Here is a 27,935-nt window from a genome sequence, read left to right as displayed (position 1 = left end):
TGACGTAACCTATGCTGTGAAGGCAGGGAGGTAAAATATAAAGCATGCTTCGTCCCTTCACAATCCAATCTAATCCTGGCGGATGAAATCATGCCTTCGTTATTTCCACTAAAAAACATGTCCAATTACTGAAATTCAATGTAAGATTTATTTTTACTTCTATGTAAGAAACTAGTGCTTCTACTCGGCAAGGGCGCATTCAATCGTTTAAAACGGTATCAAAATATATACTTTTTTTTTTTACTTTTTATTCGTCAATGAAACGTGACGAATAAAACATCACAGTTGATGATAATAATAAATGCTCCTTGAGCAGTAAATCTGCGTCTTCGGATCATGTGACACTGCCGTCTGGAGTTCGATTATAGTTATATTTTAAAACACATTTAAATAGAATTTTATTGACCTTGGTTAAGACCATTTTAGCTTGGTTTAACTCTTCAAAATAGTTTAATGATCTTACTTACCCCCAAACCTTTGAACAACAGTGTGTGTGTGTGTGCTTGAGCATGCACTTTCTTCACTAATGCTAATCAGAATGAACAGTATCAGGATTTGACAACAGAATATTTGTGCATTAGAAAAGCCAAACAGACAGCGCAAGCTTGCCAGTCCTTGTTGGCAGGATAACCCTCAACACATGAGTCAAGGATTCAACAGCATCCTCGCCATCACTGTGCAAACGACAGGAAACATGGACAGCAGATAAAACGATCGAGGGGCGTTCATCAAGCCAGCAGTTATGATGATTCACTTTGGTTTGCAAGACCTGTATCCTTTCTCTGCAAACATGTGTTCGTCGACATGGTTATTGTTGCTCACGGTATTGATTTAGTATCGATACCGAGAAATCAGAGCTCCACAACAAAGCGGATCGTCCTAATCACAGCAGTCTGTCATTTTGAAGAAAAAAAACGATGCTCTGAAGGGCTTTAACACCACTGCCTTTACATATTTAACATGCGAAAGCGGATTCGAAATCTGTCACCTCCGGCCCACTTTCCAGATGACTGGTGCAAACGATGCTGGTGTTCGGAACGAACCCGTCTCTTAACGTCTACGTAGTCTTGATTCACGGTGTGGAGCATTTTGTGGATTGTAGACAAAAGATGTTGTTCTTTGTACCGGGGCTTCTTGGCTCGGCGCCTCCTGTTGCGCGAGAAGCAAAGATGACGAATCAATCACGTCTAGATCAGCAGAACAATCTACGGTGATCTCCTCTACAAGTTCTTTCAATGCGCCAGCTTGTCTATAAACACTTCAGGCAGCTGCATTGGGTAGCGGTGGGAATATTTCAGCATCTAACTATTCTGGAATCGGCTTCCAAAGTCGAATCTTGATGCACATCGATGCTTCTGAGTCTAAAATGGCTTGTTGTTTAATTCGGTCCGAAGATTCACAAAAGCCACATAAATATGTCCGCTCTGATGTGCCAAAAGAAAAAAACGTATGAAAACACAGCATCAGAGGATGCAGTGCCGCTTTAGTTCAGGAGACGTTGTGTCTTGTTTTCTTGGCCGTGTTCGGTTGTATCCACCGATTGAGTGAGTCACAGCACGGTGAATCATTTTTCTCCCTCGACCCCGGTATGGGCTCAATCTTGTTACAGGCGAAAGTCCCAAATGCGTCATAAAATTCTAGGAAGACTTATAAAATCTACAAAACCAGCGGTCTCAAACCGGCAGCCCTCGTTTCATACGGCCTCTCGAGCGTTTAGAGTTTATCCTTAAATCTAGTCCACGAAAACAAGTTGACTTTATGCATTCTGCTTCGGTCTTTAATGTATTCTTACGGTTTTCTTATTAGAAAGCAGAATAAAAGCGAATAGAATTATCAGCTTATTAGAGGAAAGCGCAAACGTAAGGGGGCCAAACAGGAAAGAGCTCCAGCTGAACACTCCATGAATGGATGTACGAGAGTGTCACTAATGATATGGAGAGATATAAACTGGGTAAATGATACTGTTCATGGTTTGCATCATATTCAGTGGCTTGGATTTCATGTCGTCTTCTGTTGCTATAAATATGTCTGTTTATTTGTGCTCTCTTTTGTCTGAAACCGAGCTGTAATTGAACACTGTGACTTTGATCTATTAATACACCATTCAGTTCAAATATTCCCCTCATCAGTAATGCTATTGGTTTTTTTTAAAATCCATTTAAGAGCGTCTATTTACCTGTAAACCGTATTTTATGTGAAAAAAACATTTTCTAAACTAAATATGGCATTCAGAAGAAAAAACACAGCTATTTTTAATTGGCAACGCACAAGAAAATGTCTTTAACTTTTTTCAATCAAATAATGAGCAAAAAATATATATATTTATGTATAAATTAGAGTAAATTTTAGGAAATTATATGCTGTTCCACCATGGTGCATACAAATAAAGTTTATTAAAAATAGTACTGTCAAACAATTAATCATGTGTAATTAACCGTGTATACTGCGTATATTATGTACATATAAATACAAATGTAAATAATATTTATATAAATATTTAATAAAATTGTGCAATGATTATACATTAAATATATACATTAAATATATATATATTTTTTTGTGTGTGTGTGTCTATACATATACATGTGCACATATACACATATATACATTTTGGATGCAACTAATAATAATTTGACAATAAAAAATAACAGTAACATATTGATTATGATGGTAATGTAATCAAACAGTTCTGGAATTAGCCCATGTGTGTTTGTATTAGTGCTGTCTAATGATTAATCACAATTAATCACATCCGAAATAAAGCTTTAGTTTACACAATATGTGTGCGTGTGTGTTAAATATATTTTTACATAATATAAAAAATTTAAAAATGTACATAAATTAAATAGAATGTATGAATGTGTATTTAAATAAACATAAGCACAGTGCACATATTTTATGTAAACAATTTTTTGTGTGAATAACCGTGATCAACACTAGTTCAAAGGTAATTCATATCCTTTAATTCTTCAAAGTGGAGTTTTAAAAGACATTTGACTCCATTCTGAATGACGCAGAACTCGACGTAACGCACCCACGTGTCCGTGAGACGTGAATATGAACAGTGATCCATGTGTAACCTCGAAGTCGACATACTGTCCCTGAGAAAGATGGAGGAGTGATTCGCTTTATCTGTCACTGTCAATCAAAACTAAAGCATTGTTTGAGCGACAAAACGTCGAAAAAGAAAAAAAAAACATGCACAGAGGGCTTGAAGATAAGTACTTCATTATTAACAAGCACCTGAGCTGGGCAGCGTTCAGTTCTGCTGGCCCATGCTCGCTTTTGTTCAGGCCTGAAGTGAATAATTTAACACAGCAAAGGTTCATATATCTCGGTTTCTGCAGATAAAAAAAAAAAAAAAAAAAGTCATTTATTTTCCAGGAATTTGAAGAGGGGTCAATACAATAACTCGGCTCATTATAGCAGGTCTCTATAGCACTCGAGCGTCATTCTCCCTCACACTCTTCATGGAGAATAATGCAAAATTATACATAGAAAGTCTGCTTTTTGACAACGATCAGGTCAGCTAAGGATCATAACTTACATCAAAGCTGCTTACAACTTTTTTTTAATTTATATTATGTTCTGAAAAAGTAAATATATGAATTTTCTACAGTATTGGCAGACTCATATTTGATATGCAGACACTTCGCGAATATGGCTATGTGCTTGAACTCTCAAAACGTCATTAATATCTTTCTGCGATTATGCATTTTCAGTTAGGTGACTGTAAACATTTCAAATGTTTTAATGGTCACACTTTAAGGTCAAATTCTCCTTTTACAAACCTTTAACTACTAATTTAGCATTAATAAACTCCTAATTAGCTTATAAATGGCAAATAAAGTAGTTGTTAAGTTTAGGGATTGGGTGAATAGAGATGTAGAATAAGGTCATGCAGAATACGTACTAATAAACAGCCAATATGGTAATAATAGGCATGCTAAAAAGACACTATTAAATAGGGAGAACTGATTCCTACACTAAATTGTTATCGTTTTCATTGAATTTTTTCAGGTTTTCATTTATTCAATAGCAAATTAAAATTTTACTGGCACTGGTATTAACTACTGAAAAATTGGAAAAATGACAACCCTAGTTTTCAACAGAGGCCAAAGAAAACCAGCCAACCACTAAAAACAGTTTGAGGGAAAATGAGTAAAAAACGCTATTATTACTGTCAGAGCAAATGGCCAATTGATTACGCAAAAGATCCAATTGTAAAACACTACAACCTAGATCATATAAAAAGAATCCCAGCTCTTAAGAACAGACCAGAGCAAAAAGCTGACCACTTATCAGTAAGAGCCGGAGATAAAAGTGCAATTGATTAATTGCCAGGAAACGAATTGACTTAATTACACCTGTTCGGCAAGATCCGACGCGGGAAACGTGGCCACATTGAGCACCGCGAGAGACACAGACACAAAAAAAAGTTACAGAACAGCATCAAAATACCGCATGGCTTGGCATCGCCCCTCACCTCAAGTGTGCATGCTGCATTCTCCAGAGTCATCGCCCCAAGTGGGTCCCTCCGGTCGCCAAGGAAACTCAATCTAGCTAGCGTCTCGCTCCTCTTCCTCCCGCTCCTCCTCCCCCGTTCAGCACGTGAACCTCAGGGCTATCAATGACCTGAAACAAAAGCAGGTGGATGGAAAAACACGACCGTCATTGGCGCCAGAGCAGCTCGCTGCCAATCATCCAGGCCCGGGATTGTGTGTCAAACGAAGACGCGGCGGGGGCCCCGTGGGACAGCCGGAGCGTGTCTCAAATGAGAGTCCGCCCGACTGCTTTGCATTCACACTCGCCGATTCGCTCACTGTAACGCCGAACCCTCGCGGTCCCCCGGGGCCCGCAGGCATAAAGCGGTTAGATGCTAATTAAGGTGTGTTCCATCAGGAGAAAGTGGCTTGATTAATGGATGTGAGGGACAGCTCTGCGGAAAGCTGGATGTTCCCCTGACACCGCACACCAAACAAACTGCCTGGAACATGACGAGACTCAGCGATGCTTGTTTGTGGGGCTTAACTTAAACGTATGCGATGGCCGACTCAAGAACGATTTCAAAACGTTTCTTTGCCGGCCGGGTCCTGTCTGAGCAGATCTGTCCTAAAGATTAACCTGCAGAGTATGAGATGGACCAGATAAATAAATAGTTGCTTTCTCACACTCATATACTGTTTTTCAAAAGAACACACAAAAAAATATAACCTCTCTCCATAACACATGTTGTCTCATTTATTAAAATAAGCAGTTGCTTGATGCACTAATGAGGTTTGTTTTGACACATCAAGCAAACATGGCTGAGCTTCTGTTTAGCGTATCTAATATTTCTACTGTATTTGCATTTATCAAGGATTATAATGAATACATCACACTGACTTAATAGTTAAACTTAAACCCAAAACTGAAAATTAACCCAAAATTTACTCACCCTCAAACTATTCTAGGTGTTTATGCCTTTCTTTAGACATTCTACTAACTGTAAGTAACTTTGGGTATCTTCATGTCAACTCATTCTCATTAATTTGCAGGTAGGGTTACGGTTAGTAGAATAAGGCATGTACTTGCAAAGTTTCAAATAGCATGTTGTAGATAAAGTGTTAGAAGATATATAGCGGTCTATTAATACTCTAATGACTGCCGGTTGACATGTAGTTACAAAGTTACTTACTGTTAGTAGAATGTCTGAAGTGGACTATCAAAATAAAGTGTTACTGTCTTTCTTCTTTAAGACAAACACAATAGGAGTTAACCATAAAGCTCCAAAGTGAGCATCCATCCATCCATCCATCATAAAAGCAATCCATAGGATTTGAGGGCATAACGAATACTTTTTGAGGATGGGTTTTTAAAAGAAAATATCCAAAAATATCCATATTTAAAACTATTAAGCCAGTAGTAATAGTATATAATGATTTAAATGTGGATGTTTTAATTACAAACACCCATCGTTTTGCTTTTGAGTTGTACTGGATTATTTGTATGATGAATGGATGGGCTTTTTAGAACTTCAAAAGCATAGTTTACCGCCATTAAAAAGCTGGGAAGAGCCAGAATATTATTTAATATAATTAATTCAAGTTTAATGTTGCGACTCTCTTTGATTTCGCCGCCGTGTGGTCACGTGGTTCACGAAGCTCTCGATAGATCCAAAAGACTCGAGCTGTCGACATATTTGAATGGGTTTAAGTAAGATAGACAGCAGTTTCGCTATATTTGCAGCAACTTCTAGTGATTAATAACAAATAGTGCATTGTTTGTGTATTGACTACAGTTTGCAATCGCATTTTAATTTAGGGAATAATGAGGAGACAGCATTAATATATATTTCATTTTAATATTATATTATATTTTTATTATGCTTATTTATATTACAATTCGAGTAGTATTTAAGGTTAAAACATTTTGGAAAATTGGAGATGTTTGGTGGCCAGAAAAATAAAGATTTCTCTGTAATGCCATGGATTAAACACTAAAATATAACCTACAGATATCTAGCTCTACTCTAGCTGCTGTGAGTTTTACCAATCATAATAGCTTATTTTGCTTAAAAGAAATGATCAAAAACTCAATTTAAAATGTTGAATTTAGAAAGTGTAATTATTCCGACATCCCAGTATTATTTTATGACATTCATGTAAGTCAGCGGTGTCTTAAGTCCGGCCCATGGAAATTTCAGTGTCTACTAAAATATATTATACACGGCCTGCCAAGCATAATTTATTTACAAAACGTGCAGTTTCCCGATGTCATCACAAGAGGATGACAGCACTGAATTTAAAACCAGATACAATTTGATAATTAATATTCGCTGCTTTTTTAAGAATTCCTAAACGCGCCCAACAGCAGAACAGAAATGAAAATATTGGTACCAAATTTTCCCAAAGACATATAGGCCAATGTAATGAATGAAACACAGGACAATATACATATTTTTGTTATAAGCAGTTTTGTGCTTTATTTCTACAAATAAATTGTGAATGAAAACGACAGGCAAATTTGACAAAGCCTAACTTTTGGCGTTTTTTGATAAGTGTCAATGTTGATCGTTTTTTTTCGAGATTTGTTCCAAACAAGGATCATAGCTAACAGCTGTAAATCTCTGAGCAATAACAGGGTGGTGTTTCCTTACTGTAAAATTTGCCATTTTGGAATTATTCAAGACTGAATCAGCAACGAATGACTCAACGAATCGCTTGAATAAATGACTCAACGACTCACTCATTTAGACACACACTGCTGGTTTACGTTCATATTTTAAAGTAGCTTCTTTTTGCATTGTTTCCAACATTTTAGAGTTGTATATTTAAAAAAAAATTAAAAGCTGCTAACATTATGTCGTTATAATTTTGAAGTGTGAATGCTTTTTATGTTACATTTATTGAACTGTCTGAAAATGCATCAAATGCCACTTCAGCTGCTTCTGTTTCTTCTGCAGTGAAGGTTTTGTTAATACTGATTTCATTTGTTTGGTAACAGCCCTGTATTGGCTTATTATATTAAGTAAAATGAGTAGTATTATACAAGTATTATATTGATGTAAAATGTAAGAACTTCATATGAAAGATGAGGCATGCATTTAATACAGTTAGGGAAAATTGCTTTTTGAAATAGGCAAAAAAAAAATCAATTTCAAATAGGTTTAAGTTTGCAATAACTTCAGTAATAAAAAAAAATGTAATTTCCCCAATAACTAAAGTGTGTCAATTGAAAACGGTGACTGAATTTTGGAAAACCACAAAACCACTAGAGACGGCCACGGGTGAGCAAATTATACACACACACACACTAATGTGTTAAAATGGCCAAAACTGCTGTGATTTCCTCAACTTCAGAAGCACTGATATGGTCTTCAATGCTGGAATTATTTGATGTTTGTAACTATTGGCCGCTTCATGGCATGCTTTACTTCCAAGTTCCTCGGTTCCTATAGAAGCCTATGAAAGCGTCGCAACTCTGGCTCAATCTCACAAACTGTTTGGAAGTTTCTAGTGATCCTGAAGATCTTGATTAGCTGAATCAGGTGTGTCTGACCAGGGTTGGCGCCATTGGCCTCCAGGAACTGAATTTTGTGCTTTAAGCTAATGTGTGCCCAACTCATTCGCTTGAGTAAATTACAAAAATTTGTTGAATGAACTATCCCTTTAAATCTTCTCTCTGCCCAGAAGCCGGATCGGAAACACGAGGGACTAGGCATGAGCAGGAGCTGAAATCGAACTCTTACCTCCCCTACATAAACACCAAAGCTTTACACACCGCTACAGCTCAGACTTGACATTAACAAGTTTTAAAAGGTTAAATTTTTTAAATATGCATGAAATCACAATAACTAACAGTGAACGTAATCTAATCCACTTTACCTAGTGCTGAGAATCAGGTTGACCACATCTAACAAAATACTGCGAGTGCAATAAAAGCCCACGTAAATCAATTACATGGCTGTTTTAGCAAAGCAAGACTGCTGTTCCGTATTCCCGGATCGTTCGGTCGGGAAAAATAAGATAAGGAGAAACACTAAGCAGACGTCGCAAGTGAAAGACTCAAAGACAACAGGCGGTTTCCCAGGTCCATCAGCGTGATTGACGTCAATGAAGACACGCAACGCTCATAGAGGTGCAACGCTTTAATCGAGAACGTACGAAACAAACAAAAGGCAGAGATTTAGTTCAGCCACACATGACCTAGCACCGAAGAAATCGCAAGTTACTCAAGAGCTGCAAAAGCTACTTAAAGCTCAAAAGGCCTTTCAAAACTTTTCACATTCATCACTTAAAGACCAGACGCCCATGCTGGGCAGGATTGCACTTTGGCTAATGGTGTCTGGCTTTTGACTAGCATGAAAGCACTGGAATCAGATTAAGGCGCAAAACTTGCCATTATGTATTGAGGACCACTGCGCAGCAGGATGTAACGCGATGGGAACTTCGAGCGTTATTAGACAATCATACTGACAAACCAGTGGAGCTGAATTTTTTAGGGCTGTCAATTTAAATGTGCTAATTTGCTGCGATTACTCAGAGAAAGTAAGTCATTTATTCAATTATCCATGCCCCCAATACATGCATAAATTCTAACTACTGGACCAATTCTAGCTAGTAGCACCAACTTTAAGCGAACTACCAAACTGAGAAACTCCAGCAGGCCTGTAATAGGCATTTGTAAACAAAAACAATACACCAATTTATGAAGTGGCTTTCTCTAATATGTTTCGATCTGGAAGAACAACGTACTAACAAGGGTTTTACCGGCGCGTTTAAACCAAATGTAGATAAATGTGTGTAGTCATAATTAACTTGATTAATTAACCGCCGTATCATTTTTACTAAAACATTAATTCAATTAACTTTAATCCATCAACAGCCCTAGTATTTTCTTAATCAAGAGCTCAAAATGTGGAAGCGGTAATGTGTAAACTGCGCTTCAGGCAGCTGTGGATGAGACCAGCTTTGAAAGCCCGGCTAGAGATGTGTTAGATTACATGAACAATGAACGCCGAAGCGGCGGCAAGACATTTGGGCGGCAGATGAAGGGAACATTTAATAACGCCGCATTGAGAGGTGGACTTATTGTGATTGTGCCTCTGCATCACAGCAACCACGTCATTTTGCTTCGAGAAAGCCCATATGGAAATTGAATGGATCGGTTGAGATTCAAGGTTGTTACTAACCCTCCACAATACGGACACGCAGCTGCATGCAAAAAGCGGAACATTTAAGAACATTTAAGGCGCGGAGCAAATTCAGAATGCAATCATCATCCTGCGTTATGGTGCCAAGGGTTCAAGCTTTTCATCTTTCGACTTTTCTTTCTTGCGGACTGCCTTTAGCTAATGCAATATCTGAAGAGACTGAGTTTTTATGTCAGCGAGAAATAAGCAAGCAATCTCACTCGCTGAAATCCACAATCTCGCCGTAACGAAGTGGAGCTTTCAGAGAACCTTTGACAAACCAAATCTGCAGTAATGATATGATCGAAAGCGCAAGGGGACATATTCGAGGGAAGTAATCAAATGCGCTGTAAATTCGAATTAGTTCAGTTTACTTAAAACGATTGCCTTATATTTTCTAAGCGAACTTAAGTTGGGTTAATAATTAGCTCCAAGTGGAATTAATTTATTCTAAATGTATTAATAAATACGAAGTAAGTTTAACCTGTAAATTTAAGTTAATATACTCTAATACTTAAGTTAAAATACAGTAAGTCTACGATAATTTAATCTAACATTCTATTTTAAGTAATGACAACTTAAAACTGTGCGCAATCTGTTTCCAACGTTTTTCAAAGTAAAGTGAACATGTTTTTTTTTTTTTTTTTTTTTTGCAAGAACAAAATGGATAGATCTGAACATCAACCCTGCACAGTTGAACACATACACTACATGTGTGTGTGTGTGTGTGTGTGTGTGTGTGTGTATGTGTCTGTTCAAGGGACAATGTGTGTGCGTTGAAACGCAGCGCACACAAATAATAGCACTTAAAAACGGTGGCGGTTTAAATTGGCAAGACTTCAAAATATGTGCAAATGATAAACTAGTATCCGTTCAAAGAAGGGATTTTATTTCACTACTGAAGATAGCGGCGATGCATTTTGATAGCCTCGGGACGTCAGGCTAGTGATTTTGCGCTGCCTGTTCCTTTATGTATGCCAGAGTAACCAAAAAAAAAAAAAAAAAAAAAGTCATGACAAACCCATTTTAAAACTAAGAAACCAAGTCATGAGGATCTGTAGATGTGAAATATCTTATGTTTGCTGCACCACATCGCTATGACTTTTAAAGCTGCTTTACTGCTTCATTATAATTATTACTGAGAAGAAAAAACAAAACTAATGTGTCAAACTACCTAATGGGGTTTTCTTTTTGGGGCCATTTCAGTGTCTGTCCACTTTTTTCAGCGCCACTGTTTTAGACGTATATATATATATAAGAATGTATAACTCAACATCTAATGGAAAATGCTTATGGGAATGGGCAGAGCATTAACTATGAAGTGAATTAATGCACAATCTACTAACAACAGAGCTCACAACAGATCTGTCTTTAAATGTATATAAGGTTTGTCTATGGAGAAAATCAATGGTGTTTTTACTTCTGGAAACCTGACTGCTACACTATTGGATAGCTAAGTCCCTCACAGTTGACTTATATAACAATATATTTGGTTATGACCTATTGTACCTCACACGAAACTCTAAAGCAACCTGGATAACTTTGGCAAATCCAGAGATGAGCTCTCCCTCGAAAACGTTCGTTTCAACCAGGCACTTTGGATGTTTGGAACTGGTGAATGTTGGAAAGTCCTTCCCGGTTTTTGTGCGTCCCACACATCACGCGGTCAGCAAACGGACCACAGCAGATTTTTAAAACGTCGGCTTGATGAACTAGTCTACAAATCAACAGTGGTGCTGCTTTCTCCCGGTCTTCGGCGAGAATTGTCTACACAAAGACAGCTTCCCCCACAAAGGCCTAAATCCTGCTCTGTTGATCACCATGTAATCCCATCAGCCCCTCTGCTCCTCGGCTGCTGGCAAACACGGCACCGGTCACGTGGGCTCAGGGTCAGAGATGAACGGAGGGCACACACACACACACACACACGGAGCAGAAGAAGGGATGGGCTGAGTCACAGAAGTAGCTGTCGTTTGTGTGATGGATTGAGTCGAGTCAGTGGCCGGGTCTGGAAGCTGTCAGCTCAATGTGTAGCAGACGTTTGATCCTAAGTTCGCTCTTGCCGGCCGGTACACAGAGCATGTGGCAACGGGCAGCTGTCTCTGAACAGCATCTGCCAAACATGACTTGAAATCAACTTAAGTCATCATGACGTTTCCATGTAACCTCACCTTTGTTCACCTCTACACTCATGCAGCTTTCTTACTCCGATTAGTAGGTTATACGTATATCATTGTCGCTGTGACTGAATAAAAATAAGACATTATACCGTTAAACTTTTTAAATTATGAAAGGGCAGTAAACACTTGCCTGCCTACACACACACAGTCAAACCTGAGAGAAATAAAGACAGATGGGCATTAATTAAATGCAAAAACACACAATTCATGAGCAGGTATTGAACAGTGGATGTCGTACCAATACTGTATTGTTGTGACATCCCCTAATAATAACTATTAATCATATTGTTTGTGAACAGTTACTGGACTAAAGCAACTTAGGCTTATTTAATCATCCTTATTTTTTAAGAAAAATGTGATCATCAGGCTTTTGAGGAATGTTATTTGAATGGAATATTTATTCATTTCTCAGTTATCATTGTATTTGTATTGCATTATACGAGTTGCCTCACAATAAATGCTAGAGAGCTTTGATCACAAAACATTATAATATCATCTTACTATAGTATTATTTGGATACATAGAGTGAAAACTGATATTTATATGGATTTTATGGTCTGCTATACTGTTGTAAAGACCTCTCTGAATCAGAATTTCACCTTACTTTTTCGCCATATAAATATTAGTCTGTACAAAATGTTAGCTTTTTTTGGTTTCTCCTGTATTATACTACTGTATATTAGCATAAAAGTATATGAGCCTGATGTATTAAATAATAATAAGTAGTAGTAGCCTAAAAAAAAACTAAAAACTAAATGTTCCATTCATTAAAAAAAAGGTCATAATTCAAGAAATACATATAAAAATGTATGTAACTGTAAATTGTCAAGCATGTATCAGCTCTGGCAGTTAAGACGTTCAGTAGTTTAACAGTTTGTTTTTGTGTAGCGAAAGTCGCAAAGCAAAACTGAAACCGTTTTGAAAAACAGAAAACAGTTACTAATATTTTCAAACTCATCTTGTCAGGTTAAAATGAAAAATCTAGTCCAAAAGGCACAAACATATATTGGTGCAATGAATCAAAACCGATTGCCATGGAAACTATTACCACGGAGACAGGTGTATTTAATTACTTCTGTCTGATTAATTTTGTTTGTGGAGGAAATTAAAATTAAATAAAACTTTAAAGCAGTCTGCGGTTCACAAAGGTATTTTGATAAGTGTGTCACGCATTTACTTTCCAATGCAATTATTTTCTTTGTGTTGTTCATCTGATTGAGCTCCGGTCTCATAATTGCGCAAGATGACAACAGTTTAATTGTTTAATGAATGATTTGGAGCGGCGAAACAACTCGTATGACACATTTCTAGCTGTTGCGTGTGAGCGTCTTCACATTCCAAGACAAAACTGTCAATCCCGCCAAACGCTTAATGCTATTCTCATTTCCTATTTACTCATCTAGATTAAAAAAATCGCTTTGGAAAAATATTACGGAAAAACCAAAAATTCGAAATGTGCTTTATACATCAAAGGTTTGTAACTTTAATGCGGCTCTGTTGGGTTTATAATAAAGCTTCTGCAATGCGGTTAGTGCACCGATTGCGCTAACACACAGCCAAACGATCAAAGTGCAACAGCTTTCTTACAGCCTGTGCTTAATGCTACACATCTGAGCAGTTCTCAGTTGGACAAGCATCATAAAGCAGATGTCCTTTTGCCTCAACATTGCCATCAGCATCTCTGTTCTATTATACAACGCGGCACATGCGAGGAGACGCTAAAACGCCTCGGTTCAGTCCCTAACGTTTTCTCTTATTCTTTTTTTTTATTTATTTATTGTATTTTTTGTTGCTGCTGCTGCTGCTGTTGTTGTTTAGAGGCCTTGGTAGACCAGGTGATGCGTGTACAAGAATTGAATTAATAATCAGTAATTAATATGCAGAGATAGGCTTCACCTACATCCAAAAACAATTCTGCTAATTTCTGACATTCAGAAACGATCGGTCCTTTAACAGACTAATGACTAGCCTTTCTGCTCAGATTACGATTGAAGAAAAACTCGCACGTGTACCGATAGTGATGTTAGAGGTTGCGAAATAGGATTAATGTTGTGGCACGGATTGGGCTTTTAGCTTTAGTACTGGTAAGAATCTGCACCGTCTACTATAACAGGCTGCACCTTTTTTCACCAAAAGGGTAACAGTGCAAATGCTCCAGTCTTTTTCATTAATTTCAATGAAGATAAAGCAGTTCTGAGCCAGAATTTTTTTTTTTACTAGTCTTTACGTTCTGCCCAGTGATACAGAGCGTCACTGGTGTGTTGCTTCTAGTTAGGACACGGTGCGTAGACGCAGCTGCTAAATGACTCCATCTGACTTTCATCTATTCACTACCTCCAGAGATTTAAACATCACCGGTGAGGAGCAGTGAGAATTACGGCCGACTATATTATAGTCCATCTAAACTGCATTCAGAGAGCGACTCCTCACCTTTATTTAAATCGTGCGCTATCCAGTACCTGTGGAGCACAGGACTCTCACGCATTAGCGCCACTTGACCTTGGCATTATCATTTATTCTAATAATAAATCAAACCCTGAGTAAGGAATGTCTGCATAATTCACCATTTTCCTTTTTAAAGGTCAATGAAAGTCTGACAACCAAACCCGTTGTCGTCACCAACTTAATTTCAGAGATGTTTTTCTCCACTGTCTCTTTATTGAGCGAGGCTATATGCATGCAAATGCAAGCGAACAGTCTGAAGTTTGACTTTGTTGGGTTTCTTATTGTTTTCACGTGATTGTTGTGAATTTCCCCATGATTCTCAAATCTACATATTGCGTTGGTTTCTACTTTTTTGCTACAATAAATCCTTTTGCGGTGTCTTGCACCACACTTGAGTGCGTGATGGGTCACGTGACGTGTTTTTGCTTGTGCAGTGTGGACGGAAACACAGTGAAAACGCCAGTACTGACAAGAAAGTGATTCTAAAATAAAAAAACGCACTAGAGTAAACATAGCCTGAGAAACGGCATCGCTGCGTGTCTATCAAAGTGTGTCTGTGTGTGGCGGCTCTCAGGTCCGAGTCAGCTAATGAAACTGAAGGGGTCTAATTAAATGAGTAACACCCTCTATTAATTTTGATCTTGCTCTTCACACTCACCTGAATAATACAAAGCACTTTACAGAGCTCTCATCCCCTCTGCCAAGAGCTCTTACAATGCTTTACCAGAGCAAGAAACCACACTTCACTAAAACAATACATTGAATGACACACGTCCCAAAAGCGCAAATGACATGTTAGAAAAAACCGAAACCCGCTATTAAGGGGGGAAAAACTACCGTTTATGACAAAATTATATTATACAACACTGATCAGGCACACCAATAAAGGGATAATTTATCCAAAAAAAGGCAATTCTGTCATCATTTACTCACCTTGCACTTTTTCCCAAACCTGTATGGGTTTCCTCTCTTCTGTTGAACACAAAAGTAGTTGGCAGCCGAACAGTCGAAGGGCAAAATCTTACTTCGGTGTCAAACTGAAATTGACACACTGACTGGCTCAAACTCGTTACTTTATAGCGTTCTATATATACTGTAATAAAGGTTATGCCAATTACAATTACATTATAAATAGACTTCATTATTAGAAATTCCAGTGAGTTGCTGCTACAAATTGAGCGGGTTGAGTATTGACTTGACTTCATACTATTGAAGTCAACGACTACCATTTTGTGCCCAGCAGCTCAAAGAAACTCATACAAGTTTGAACTAACTTGAATGTTTTTGCATGAACCAGCCATTTAAAACCACCTTCTTAATATCATTAAAAGCTCTGACGCATCGAGGCATGAACTCCACAAGACCTGTGAACAAGTCCTGTGGTTTCTGACAAAACATTGGCAACAGATCCATTAAATCCTACACGATCAAACCTGTTCGTCGGCACATCCCGCAGATGCTCAATCAGATTGATATCTGGGAATTTGAAGGCCAGGGCAAAACCTTAGACGCTTTGTCATGTTCTCTCGAACCCTGGCGACACCGCACTGTCCTGCTGAAAAGGCCACTACCAAACCGTTGACAGGATGGGGTGCACGTGGCCTTCAACAATATAAAAATTAGGTAGGTGGAACGCGCCAAAGTAACGCGTCCACCTGAATGACAATACATAGCACTGCCTCAAAGGGGTCTCAAAGTCTATAAACGCACTCGAGCTCCATCACAGTCCTGTCTTTAACCATTCATCTGCTTTCACAGGCTGTATGCACTGCACCTCTGACTATTCTCTCCTGTTTGACCCAGCAGGGTTCATGAGTGGGCTGTGCAATTACACAGCAGGGGGAGACATCATAAATAGCTGAAAGACATAGAGCCAATAAGAAAAAGGGGGGGGGGGAGAGAAAAAAAAATCCAATTTTCATTTCAGTCAGCTCCTGACTAAATTGCTGTTGCATGCGCTGTCTTTATCCGTGCCTAAGGAAACGGAGCACAGCCTGGGAACCACCGGCAACAGTGCAATGGATTCAGATCCAGGGACTGGAAAAACGCAGTGGTGAGAAAAGAGAAGGAACCAGCAAGGGAAAGTGAAATGTGCCAAATCGGTGAGCTGATACAGCCTTGTCTCTTAAAGACATAAGAAAAACTGTGCGCGTTTGTGTGTGACGCCTTCGATTTGACGTCTGCGGCACTAACCCGGACTCGACAAGCCTCAAGTGACATTTGAGACTTCTTAAACAGTGAAAGTAAAACACTGTTCAGTTAATCAGATCCCGCTCCTTAACTCACATTGACGTTCCACATCTAAAAGTGAGCTTTTGGTTATTCATTTTTTCCATTCAGAGGGGAGCGGAGAAACTGATGGGAAAGGATGGAGAAGGAGGGAAAAAGAGAAAGAACGGAGTCAAAGTCAAAGGACCAGAAGTCGGATTTATATCAACAAATTATCACTACAATTTATTGATTTGAGCATTTTATTACTATAATTACCCCCTTCCTCAATAATTCATTTTTTTTTTAAAATAAGAGCATCCAGAAACGTCTGGACTCCAAAAACGTGGCGCAGTTAATTAATATCAATACTTCCAGTTTCTGTTAATAAAAACCAGCAGCTTTGAAAATAAGCAGCTTTGTTATAGGCTAATTAAAGCAGAAATACTGAAAAAATAGCCTACATTTGGTCTTTCAGATACTGATTTGATCAACAGGAGATCTACGTAGTCAAAAATGAAAACCACTGCTTTAAATCCGTGTATGAAGCTTTTCCGGCAACACATTTATATTAGTTAATGCATTCTGTATAATGAACTAACCATGAACAAGACCACTTACAGCATTTGTTAATTTCTGCATATATAAATACATTTTTTACATTTCAAGCTGTATAAATCAACATTAATGTATCATGAATTAACATTAATAATAAACGAAAGGATATTTATAACCTAGATTAATTGATTAGTCATTGTTAGCTCATATGTTAATTAATTCCCTACTGTAAAGAGTCACCACTTTTTCATGTTAGGGCTTGCATGACAATTCATTTTTAATTGCTGACTAATCAGTAGGTCTATGTTAATGATTCAGGGTAAGTCGACTGATACACACTCAAAACGCAGACTAGCTGTCCTTGAATCAATCCATGTAAAAGAAAAAAAAAGAAAAAAGTGCATCTGTTCTGTTCGAAAAGAACCATAATGAAGTCAACTCTTCCAATATGGAGCTCAAAATGTCAGAACTTTGCCACATTAACATAACCCACCTGCAATTACAAGAAAGTGACTTTGAAGGTCCCCTTATGTGCCTTGAAATACGCAGCGCTAAAGTATGTGGTGAGGTAATTTCAACGGAAACAGGAAGATGGGGCGGGACATATCGAGCAGCCCTGCCCCATTTTTAAAATATGCGGAAATTTGCGAAATTTGTTCGCAGTTTTGAATGCTTATATCTTCTAAATGCGAATTTGTCGCTGCTTTGGAGCCCACTGGCTTATAGACAACCTTAAGACTAGCGTGATCGATACTAAAAACCCAAAGAAATTGTAATTTGGATTTCAGAGGGACTTTAGAGCTTTGCTGAATGTTGAAATGGCTTAGAAAGCCAAAAAGTTCATGTTCAAGTAAAAACAGAAAAATAGAAAATAACTCCTAACAGCCAAAAAGTATATGATACGGTCACACAGCACTGAGTGCTGTCGTCGAGTGATTCTTAAACACCGCTGATTGGCCAATGTGTTCACATGCTCAACTGCGATTGGCTACAATGATCACTGCTTCACGCTCTTCCCCCGAGCACTCACACAGAAGCATTTAAAAAGACCAAACACTAAAATCAGATGATAATTGATATGGTACCAAGATATCTTGCATCCTTAGCCAACCAAATGGAAAAAGGATAAAGAATAATATAATACCAAGTGTGAACAGCAGGAGACATTGAATAGGATAACCCAGGATTATGTTAACTCCAATTTAAAAAAAGACCCTGTGTTTACAGAGTTTAAAGCCCACGAATCAGGGCAATTCCAGGGAGAGAAAAAAAGAAAGAGAGGATGAACAATACTGCAGTGCGAGAGTAGAATAGTGAAGCTGATATATCTGCGTCAAGTGTAGAAACAAGCCAAACTCCCATGCAAGTGTGAAGTCTCTTATATTAGCTTACAAACCTCAGTGCTTTCCTCCTTCAGCTGCTTCTCTGCACCACTGGGCTCTTCGGAGGAGAAACGATGAGGCACAGACATTCATTTTCCAGGAGCTATTCAACAGATGTTCCCACAGTCTGCCTCTCAAACACACTGCGAGTAACGAGAGGCAGCATCGGACGACTCAAGCCACGCGGCATTAGCCTACTCGTTTAATTGAAAGAGCTCGCTGGGCTCCAAGCAAGACACGGACATATTGAGAATTACGACTGCGCTTTAAAAAAAAAAAAATGATGCCGAAAGCCAGAGCATGAAGGAAAGGAAGAGATGTGAAGATGTGGAAAAAACCAGAAAACAAATAAACTGTTTTCCGAAGTTTACACACCAGCAGGCAGGAACAAGACAGCTGCAGCTGCGGTTGGTTAAGAGAGTTTTAGAAAATCTACCATGAGACCACAGAAGCTAGAGCCACTGAGGTGCGTGAGGCAAAAACGAAAAGAGACAAGCTCCAAGGGTCAGTTCTAGCTTATCAACTCCTGCTCTCTTAAAGCCAGAAGCCCGCTTTCTTTTTTTTAACAGTTCACTTCATTTATATAAGTACTGCAGGTGCAATTTTAAAAGCATTCTTATCAAAAATACATTTTATGTCCTCGTCTCTCTATTTTTGTGGTGAAAAGCTGAGCAATTAGCTACACAACTGTACATTGTGCCTTAAATGTCAATCTTGTCTGAACTTGAGGCGAAACACTAATTACTTATGTGGCAAGTAGCCAAATAATAAGCGTAATAATTTACATCCCGCCAGTTGTTACTGCAGAATAAGCGATATCTGGTGAGCAAAGTTGGCATTATATCACTACGGTTGTACATGAGCACCATAATTTTATTTAAAGTAAAAATTTAAGGTAATTATTCATGCGCAATCTTTCTGAAAATGGGGCGAGATTTCCTAGCAATCCTCTTTCCTCTGCTGTTTTTTCCTCCTCTCTTGAAGCCGCTCAACGTTGTTTTGGTAAATAAAGCGTTGCAATATGTGACAGCAAAGCAATAAGCAATTAGTACTTATTTAAGCATTTAAATAAACCAACAGCTATTTTATAGGACATTAATCCGAATTGAATGCAACTTTATACAATTTAATTATAATTTCAAGTACAAAGACATATGCTACCTAAAAAAATTAAAATTGTACTTAAGTGTACTTCATGTGTATCTATGCTGTACACCTTATCTAGCTTAGTTTGATTTAACCCATTAGTAGATAAATCAATAACGATAATTATCAAGTGATATAAATTTCCTTCACAATGAACTCGCAGTGATTCGCATCTGTCATTTGGCAACCCGCCATAATAAAAGTCTGGGTTAAACTTGCAGTATTGCTACTACTAAAATTATTAAAAACAATACAAAAAAATTACTTTAAGTAATGATCAAAGACCATTTTCCCCATGTTTTGATTTGAATAGTAAATCTATTGCTAAAAATAGGCCTAAATAAATTTGATTTTCAGTCATTTAAAGAGGTTTTACTCCTTTGTTTGATAACTAGATATGCAACAGAATTTCGGAGGAAAAGAAAATTTCATGTGTGCACGATGCTTTTTTGTTTGGTTTTTCTAATAGAGTTCAGTACTGTTTTACATGGAGCGTTACGCTTTTATTTTTAAGTATCCATTTTAAAACTATCGGTTAATTAATCGGTTATCGCAAGTGCGGTCCAACCTAGCTTTTTGATATCTGTACAATTCAATATCGGTAGACACCTGAAGACTGTACTTACTTAATGTAAGTAGCCAAGTAACAGACTGCGTTACATACATGTAACAGTAGCTGCCCGCACATCTACATAATTACAAACTTTAAAACACAGATAAGACACATGATAAGTATCTCTTATTGCATGCAAGCACAACAAATTCTATCAAGTACCTAATTAGGTAACCACTTTGTATTATGACATCTTAAAATAAAGCGTTACCATCTATTTTAATTACATATTTCATGTTGGATTAATTGAGCACATCAAATTACGTTCTGAGATGGCTTTCTCCCCCAATTAGTTTTAATACTGAGAATTTGGTTACCTTAGAAGTGAGCTTCCTTACTGAATGGATAATATGTCAGCATTTCCCAGAGGGTTTATTGATTTATATACACGTCTATTTACACAAAGCCTTTCAGTGCGTGTGATCGCTACAGAAGACATGCCTCAAGGATGATGGAAAGTGCTTTGAGATGAAAAACGTTTCATGACGGACATCGATCTCTCTGCCAGATTAGAGTGGTTGAACCGGGTTGGCCTTTATTATGAACTTCCTGACTAGTGGTGGTCAGAGCTAAAGGCAGGTCTGGAGGCACCCCGAGTCACCCGTTTCCCCTCCTGCAAACGCCTTAGGTTCCAGCAGTGACAAATGAATGCCCATTCGATGGTATCCAAAACATTTTCTCATGGAAGGAAGCAGATGAAGCGTGCAATTCATGTGCCGCTCACCGAAACAAGCGGAAACGCAATCTGTTTGTTTGAGTGGACCAACTGTGCTGGACGTAATAACATTAGGAAACCACATTAACCGTTACTGCTAAAGATTACTATAAAACGTAGTTTTCAAAGGCCAGCTTCTGGAAATCAATTCAAACATACTTTCTCTTGTGCATGTCTCCACCCCCCCCATCAATCACTGTCAGTGCTGTGACTCTTCATGATGAAAAACATCAGAGGAAGAGGGACATTGGCAAATCCAGTCTCAGTCCATGTCATGTCAGAGTAGAATGCCAGGAAGTCCCAGAAGAGCTCCATGTATGAATGCAGACGGAGCTCGCGCGGCTAGTGCGCGAGTGGTTTCCTGTGTCTGAATCAAGCTTCTTCTTCTGAAGTGAGAGGGTTATGCAGTCTTAAAGCAACTCTCTCACCCCTCTGGAAGGCTCAGTGGGCTTCTGTGCTAAGGCATGTAAATACAAATCCCATGCCAAGAGCTGCAGTCCTGACTACACTGAGCCTTTTCTTTAATGCTACAATACCACCAGCCGAACCCACGAGTCATGGGGGAAATTTACCTTCGCTTCATATAGGAATCATCTTTGAAAATACCTGAGAGACTACAGAGAATATTGGACATGGACACTTCTAATCCAGAACGGGGCTCTTTCATTTATTGCTTTTAGATGGTTTAGTTTATTTCCATACCTGCGGGTCGAAGTCAGCGTATAACCTCTTCATTATTCAGTCACGAATTCAATAGGATTTCAAATGCTTAAAGCACAGAGAAAATGGAAAGAAAACACACACTTAAGTCATATATTTTATTGATGCAGATGCAGACTCCATAGCAAGGGATTGTGCGAAATCCAGCTTTAAGAGGAAGGAAGGTTTCATCCTTTTTTTATGCATAGAAATGTGTGATCCTGCAAAGTTTCCGAATTCAAAGTTTTATTGAAACCTTTATCTGACAACACAGAGGAAACCGAAAACTTGCTCAAGCGCGCGTTACACTTGGCACCGAAAAGAAACCAACAAAACGCACAAACAAGAACACCATTCTGCTATTGAGAGCAGCAGCCAGGGCGGCTAACCTCAGACGGTGAGATGTAATGGACAGGCCGATGGTCTACTGCTTAGACTATAAATGAAGACTATACAAACAGGGCTGCTATAGGCTGAGGAAGTTTTCCTACAAAAGGCAGAATAGAGGACATTCATTCTAAAAGGCCAGAAGCAAATTAAGCAAATGTGAGTGCGTACATGTTCATGCAAATCTCACCACCACAACGCCAAGGCATAAAGGATGGTTGCCAGGTGGTTGTTCATTGGCTCAACTCAAAAGAACCCAGTGTTTAAATCTCTAAGTCTGGCTTTAATCCGTAAATTAATGTAAGTACGGAAATTCTGGAGGCTTTTCTGAAGCGCTGATCAATCAGTTGATAACTGGCGAATTAACGCTAAATGGAAAACATTAACCTTCTCTATTATTTCGGCACAATAAAAAAAAAACTAACTAAAACCAGTGTATAGTTACAGTAGGAAAATGCATGTTCATTTAGAAATTGATTACTGGATAAGTAAGTGTCTGTAATTTTCATCGTACAAACTCACGCAGAAGCATGCACTTTGTTGCTATACTACACGTGAAAACAACGCGACCCAAAATCAGTAAAATGGATTTGAGTCTCTTTCACACAGTAATACGAGTAAATTGCCGTACAATTACAGGAACGACTTTTTACGTCTTATTTTTTTTCTTTGGAAAACACTGAGATTGAATTCTGAATTTCAATGATTACTGATTGGCCCGGAACATACGCCTTACGCCAGTGATCTTTATGTGCTCAACGTTAAAACTACAGCGATGCCCGTCTACTCGAGGCTGTGCTGACCGGCGAATTATATCACGCGGTCTCTATCATGTGTCTTTCCACGCATGGTGACTGCGCAATAAATCAGAATTTACTTTCAGATTTGATTTTGGCCTCCAACGATTAGAAAAATGTGATATCAAAATAAAATGATCGCTGTTCCACGTAGAATCTAAAAATCAAACGCACCATACAGCATTGCTGTGGTAAAATGCAGTCTACAGTGGATAATCTCCATTTTTAAAAGAGTTATTAAAAGAGGAACTGTGAAACTGTGAAAGTGACTGTTGAAAAATGTCAAAATGTCCTTTTGGGAAGCATTTGCAAAACACAGCCAGTTATGTTTTGTAAAAGTGGGTATATTGTGATTCATACAGTGAATTAAATTGTAAGATATCCAAAAAATATCCAAAATTGTTCAACAGATATGGTACCAGTGGTACCTAAAAGCGCTAATACTTGTTCTTAACAAGCAGAATAATAGAAGAAGTTACGTGCTGTTAAAACTCAGCATGTTTAGTCTCTTAAAAAGTCTTGCTTGTTTTAAAAACCATCAGTAAATCAGAATCAATGGGACTTCCAGCTGTGAGAGCTTGGTTTGTAGGAGGTCAAATTATAGCTGAGGTGGCTCTTTTAGTTCCGGGAGTGATTTCATTTATACTGCTACAGGATGGGGCGTGTCCACACAAGAATAATATCCAATCAGCACAGCTGCCAGCAACCACTCAAGCATGAATCAACCTTGAAAATGCTCCTAATAATCTCAAGGCAACAGGCAAATCAAATATAAGGAGTAGTTTACTCACCCATGTGTAGTTCTGAATCTGCAATTATTGATTTCTTTTCTTCCATCAAAAGGTAATTGAAGACATTCTGAATAATGTTCTAGCTGATGTTGTCCATTCAATAAAAGAGAACAGCGCTTTTTATACCGTCAAGCTCTGAAAAGGACCATATTCCTTCCACGCTTGATTACGCACACTTTTTCTTTTGATCTTGGCAGCAAAATAATAAGCATTCACTTTCAATAGATAAAAACACGGCTCTCGAACAATATTCAAAACATCTAATTTTGAAGTCCGCAAAAAGGAGGACGCCGAGCTGGTTTAAGCACATGACAGAAATGTTCGTATTTAAGTGAACCCTTCTTTTGAAGCGCATTGTTCAGACAAGTCTGAACTCTATCCACTGCCACAACTCCAAAATAAGACTGTATTTAGTGTAGGTGTCAGCTTCACACGTTTCTTCATAAGGAGGCAGAATGGAAGACGGTCGTGCTAATGGAAATGCCGATACTCGACTGTGTCAACTAGATAACTTAAGACATCTGCCGCACCTGTAACATAAGCTCCAGGGCAACACTGACAGAAATAGGCCATTCTGTCCATGCGAACTAAATACGATCTCATATAAAGGTATGAGAACCGCTATGACCTTTCAGTGAATGACAGGGCTTACAAAACCCAACTCCTAAAGGGTAATTTGTAATTTTCAGAGATATTCATTATATCTCCAAGAAAGTGTCCATTGGGGACAAAAATAGTAGAAGTGCTGACGTCAGGAGGAAAATTGAGGAAGGGACAGGAAGAGAAAGGCAGGGATATGAGTCAATGAACATCCTGCTGTGAGCTGGCAGCTTATAGAGGTGACGTTCTGCAATGGCACACGGCAACGCTTTGGGTTCTTTACAGGCTATGGATGAAATTACGCTTTACTTTCAATTAAACCAACACTTACCCCAACAAATTAGCATTTATACATTTCCTTTTATACCCTCTGTTGTATCGGCGGATGTTGTCAAGCTCAAATAAATCAATCAATTTTGCACGTTTTTTCCCAAGTCCCACTCAGAAAGGGTTTTTTGGGCGTTTTTATGATAATGAGTAGATAGAAATGAAATGAATTAATATGGAATGGATTCAAATCAAGAGTTTGTGAATCAGAAATTAACGTTTTAGTGAAATTGCGACTGCCCAGCCCTAGTGAACGATGCCGGGTTTTCAATTTTACTGGTGAACTGTGCCTTCAACAATGCATAATCATCAAGCTGGACGACATGCGATGCAGTACGCAAGCAAACAGAACTGCTGAAATATGGAGCGTTATGAAATGTCCTTGATAACCAGCAGAGCTCCTCAGATGAAATGACAGGATGGTTTCAAAGGAAATGCAGGAAAGGGCAATTATAATAAGTAGAGCAGCTCGGACCTGATGCTGTCTGGAAACCTGAGGTCTACGGGACTCTTTATGGCCCTAGCGGTGAAGCAGTGGGCTACAGCCACCTGCCACTGTGAGATGTGGAGCGCTAAGCTCTTTCTAGCAGCTGGTGTGTGGAGCCGGGCCTAATGTGTGCTGAGGATTACCACTCCTGCTTTCTCTTAACACTGCGGGCAAAAACAAGTGCAGGTAAGAGAGAAACAAGCATGAAAGAATAGGAACACGGTGGAGATTTGAGCTCCCGGAAAGCCAGTTGCGCTCATAAAGAACAGTCAGACTTCCATGTGGCTTCTAAGAGCTGCAGAAATAAAAGATGGGGAGTTGGACGCCACAGTCAAATGTTTTCTTCCTAATATAAAAATGCAATTCCGTTTAGACCAGTAATCATTTAATAATAATCATTAAAATAATATTCTGATCAATTTAACAAACATTTTAAATAAAACACATTTTAAACTGCATTTCGTTACCTTGTACTTGTACATGTGTAATGACAATAAAGTTGAATCTAATCTAATCTAATTTAAATTCTAAGAATTTTTTTAAATCACAATTAATGTTGCTTAAATTTTGTAATAATTTCTACTAAAAACTCTCACTTTGACATCAAAAACATTTAGTAGTATAATTAGTGCGGTCAAAGAATTAATCGCGATTAGTCGCATCCAAAATAAAGATTTATACGCAAGCATTTATACATATTTCAGAAAAAATCATTGTTTATATATTAAATATAGCCAAAAAAATTAATATTACATTTAGACATGTAAATAAATGTTCAGATTTACAAAATACATACAGTATATGTATTTATATATCATAAATGTTTGCAAACAAAGACTTATTTTGGATGCAATTAATCACACTTAATTTGACAGAACTAATTATAATGTGTGTAATATTATCAAAAGTACTTATTATATAATCAAATAAATATTGTGTCATATAATTTATACAAAATATAAATAGAGTGCAAGTGCACATAAAAATATAAGAACTATATTTTGGATACAAAACATTTTATTGATGCATATTTCTGTAAGCAGTTTCTTTTCATTATCAGACGTTTTTTACGCGCATAAAAATATATGTTGGCTTTGACATCGTAAAACACCCAAACTGAAGCAAAAATCACGTTTTAAGGTTTTAACGGGCACGAAAAAGTTAAAGCAGAGGAATTTAATTTCAGGGTGAATTTTGTAAATGAACAAATGTACACGTTCTCCACACTTCTCTGAAGAACTGACCTTTACGAGACATTTCAGCTGCTTATTTGGTCATTATACGCAATTGGGTGATTTCATTACCTTTAAGCGAGATTCTCCGAGCGCCGCTGGAAAATTGATGAAGGTAGAGAACGGAAAGAGAGACGGACGGAGGAAAGAATCGGTAACCTGTGTCTGTAGCGCTGAGAAAAGGTGCAGGCTATGTTGCAGGTCACGGATAATTGGATTCAAGCAACAAACATAAAAACAGACCTGACAGGCTGACAATGGGAGCAAGCAAGCGGAGGGTAAATTTGCACAAGAACTGAATGGTGGTTACTGAGGAGCGTTTCGCCAGCATGGGAGCTCTGCCAAGCGAAGGAATGTTTCCACACAATCCTCGCGACTCTCGCTCCCTCCCGCTCAAAACAAAACAAAAAAATTTCAGAGGAGCTTCCAAAACACTGCAACATGTAGGTCACACCGAAAAGTCCTCGCGGTCTACTCGCTGCTAGCGAGACGCAAGCTTTCAAACGTTACAAATATTTCGAAGGAGATCTTGCTTTCGAGGGCAACGGAGCTTCACGCGCGGTCCCAGCCGACGGCAAGAAGAATAAAACGTTGCTAGGGTGATTTGTGAGTGTGAAATAACTCTTGTAAAGTGATTACCGGGCGAAAAACAAAACTAAAGAATCCGTCTAAAAACGTCCGGTAGATGCGCAGGAGCATCACAGGTGCATCTTTCCAGCGCCAGCACATTACGGTCAAAACAACTGCTGAGTTGATCTTAATAAAACCATTCAAATGGCTGCTTTAAAAAAGACCGTCTGACAGCTTTTCTGAGTGAAAGGCCATGCGGAGTGTGGGCAAATGCTGATGAATAGAGTGTATCTGAAATTCTAAACCAATTTCGACTGCCAAGGTCATCTTCAACAGCCCTTCTTTGTGCTGTGTTTAAAAAAAAAAAAAGATTCCTGGACTGAAAGTATGCGTTGAAGGTGACATTCTGGAACAGGACCGCATTATTTGGACGAAAAAGCATTGTGACAAATATTAACGATATGAACCTCACTACTCCTCACTACTCCTTAAATATGATATACAAATTAATTAAATTAAATTTTTAAATTAAATTTAATTTAATTTACAGCCATTTACGGAACCAAGTCTAACTGAATATTATTAAAATAAAAATTGTCATAAAAACAATATTCATATGAATATTGACAATTGTACAGTTTGCCAAAAAGCGTGTGATGGCTACATGCATAATACAGCTATAAAATTTTCAAAATGCAATTTCACTCTAAAATAAATTGGCGTATTTTAGACAATTTATGCGATGCTAATATTTATACCGAAATTTAATTGCTAATTCATAACGCTTTTATTACCAATTTATTTTCCGCAACTAAAGCTCTTTTGCTGATAAACGCTTCTCATTTGAACACTGCATGACCGAATGCATAGTCAAGTGAATCTCTGAGCAGAAATGAAGTTGACGTTGAGTATCATTGACCAAGGCCCTGACGAACATTTAATTAAATCGTAGCCGTTATCATATTGGCATATGGTTTTGTTTTGTTTTTTAATAATCAGTAAATCGTCTTCGATATATATGACAATCTACCAATCTTACTTGTGGCAAATCCAAATCTGATGCATTTCAGTAAAGAACTGCCATCAAAGATGCACAACCAATTACGATGGTCACCATTATCCCTC

General features: G+C 38.2%; 1 protein-coding gene across 4 annotated transcripts in view; it reads right to left on the bottom strand.

The window, feature by feature from the left end:
- The window catches only part of tjap1 (tight junction associated protein 1 (peripheral)), a 77,930-nt gene that overhangs the window by 45,972 nt on the left and 4,023 nt on the right, over positions 1-27,935 (bottom strand). For 3 of the 4 annotated variants that reach the window (XM_043255234.1, XM_043255236.1, XM_043255235.1), the window contains exon 2: positions 4,487-4,635. The exons of the other annotated variant lie outside the window; for it this stretch is intronic. In XM_043255234.1, the coding sequence (XP_043111169.1) occupies positions 4,487-4,506 (20 nt within the window). In that variant the 5' untranslated portion in view covers positions 4,507-4,635. The remainder of the gene's footprint in view (positions 1-4,486; positions 4,636-27,935) is intronic. 4 annotated transcript variants of the gene reach the window in all.

The sequence above is a fragment of the Puntigrus tetrazona genome, chromosome 13 (genome assembly GCF_018831695.1).
Source record: "Puntigrus tetrazona isolate hp1 chromosome 13, ASM1883169v1, whole genome shotgun sequence".
Classification (NCBI taxonomy): Eukaryota; Metazoa; Chordata; class Actinopteri; order Cypriniformes; family Cyprinidae; genus Puntigrus; species Puntigrus tetrazona.
The sequence above is the reverse complement of the archived record's forward strand: the minus strand, read 5'-3'. Positions and strand labels throughout refer to the sequence as shown.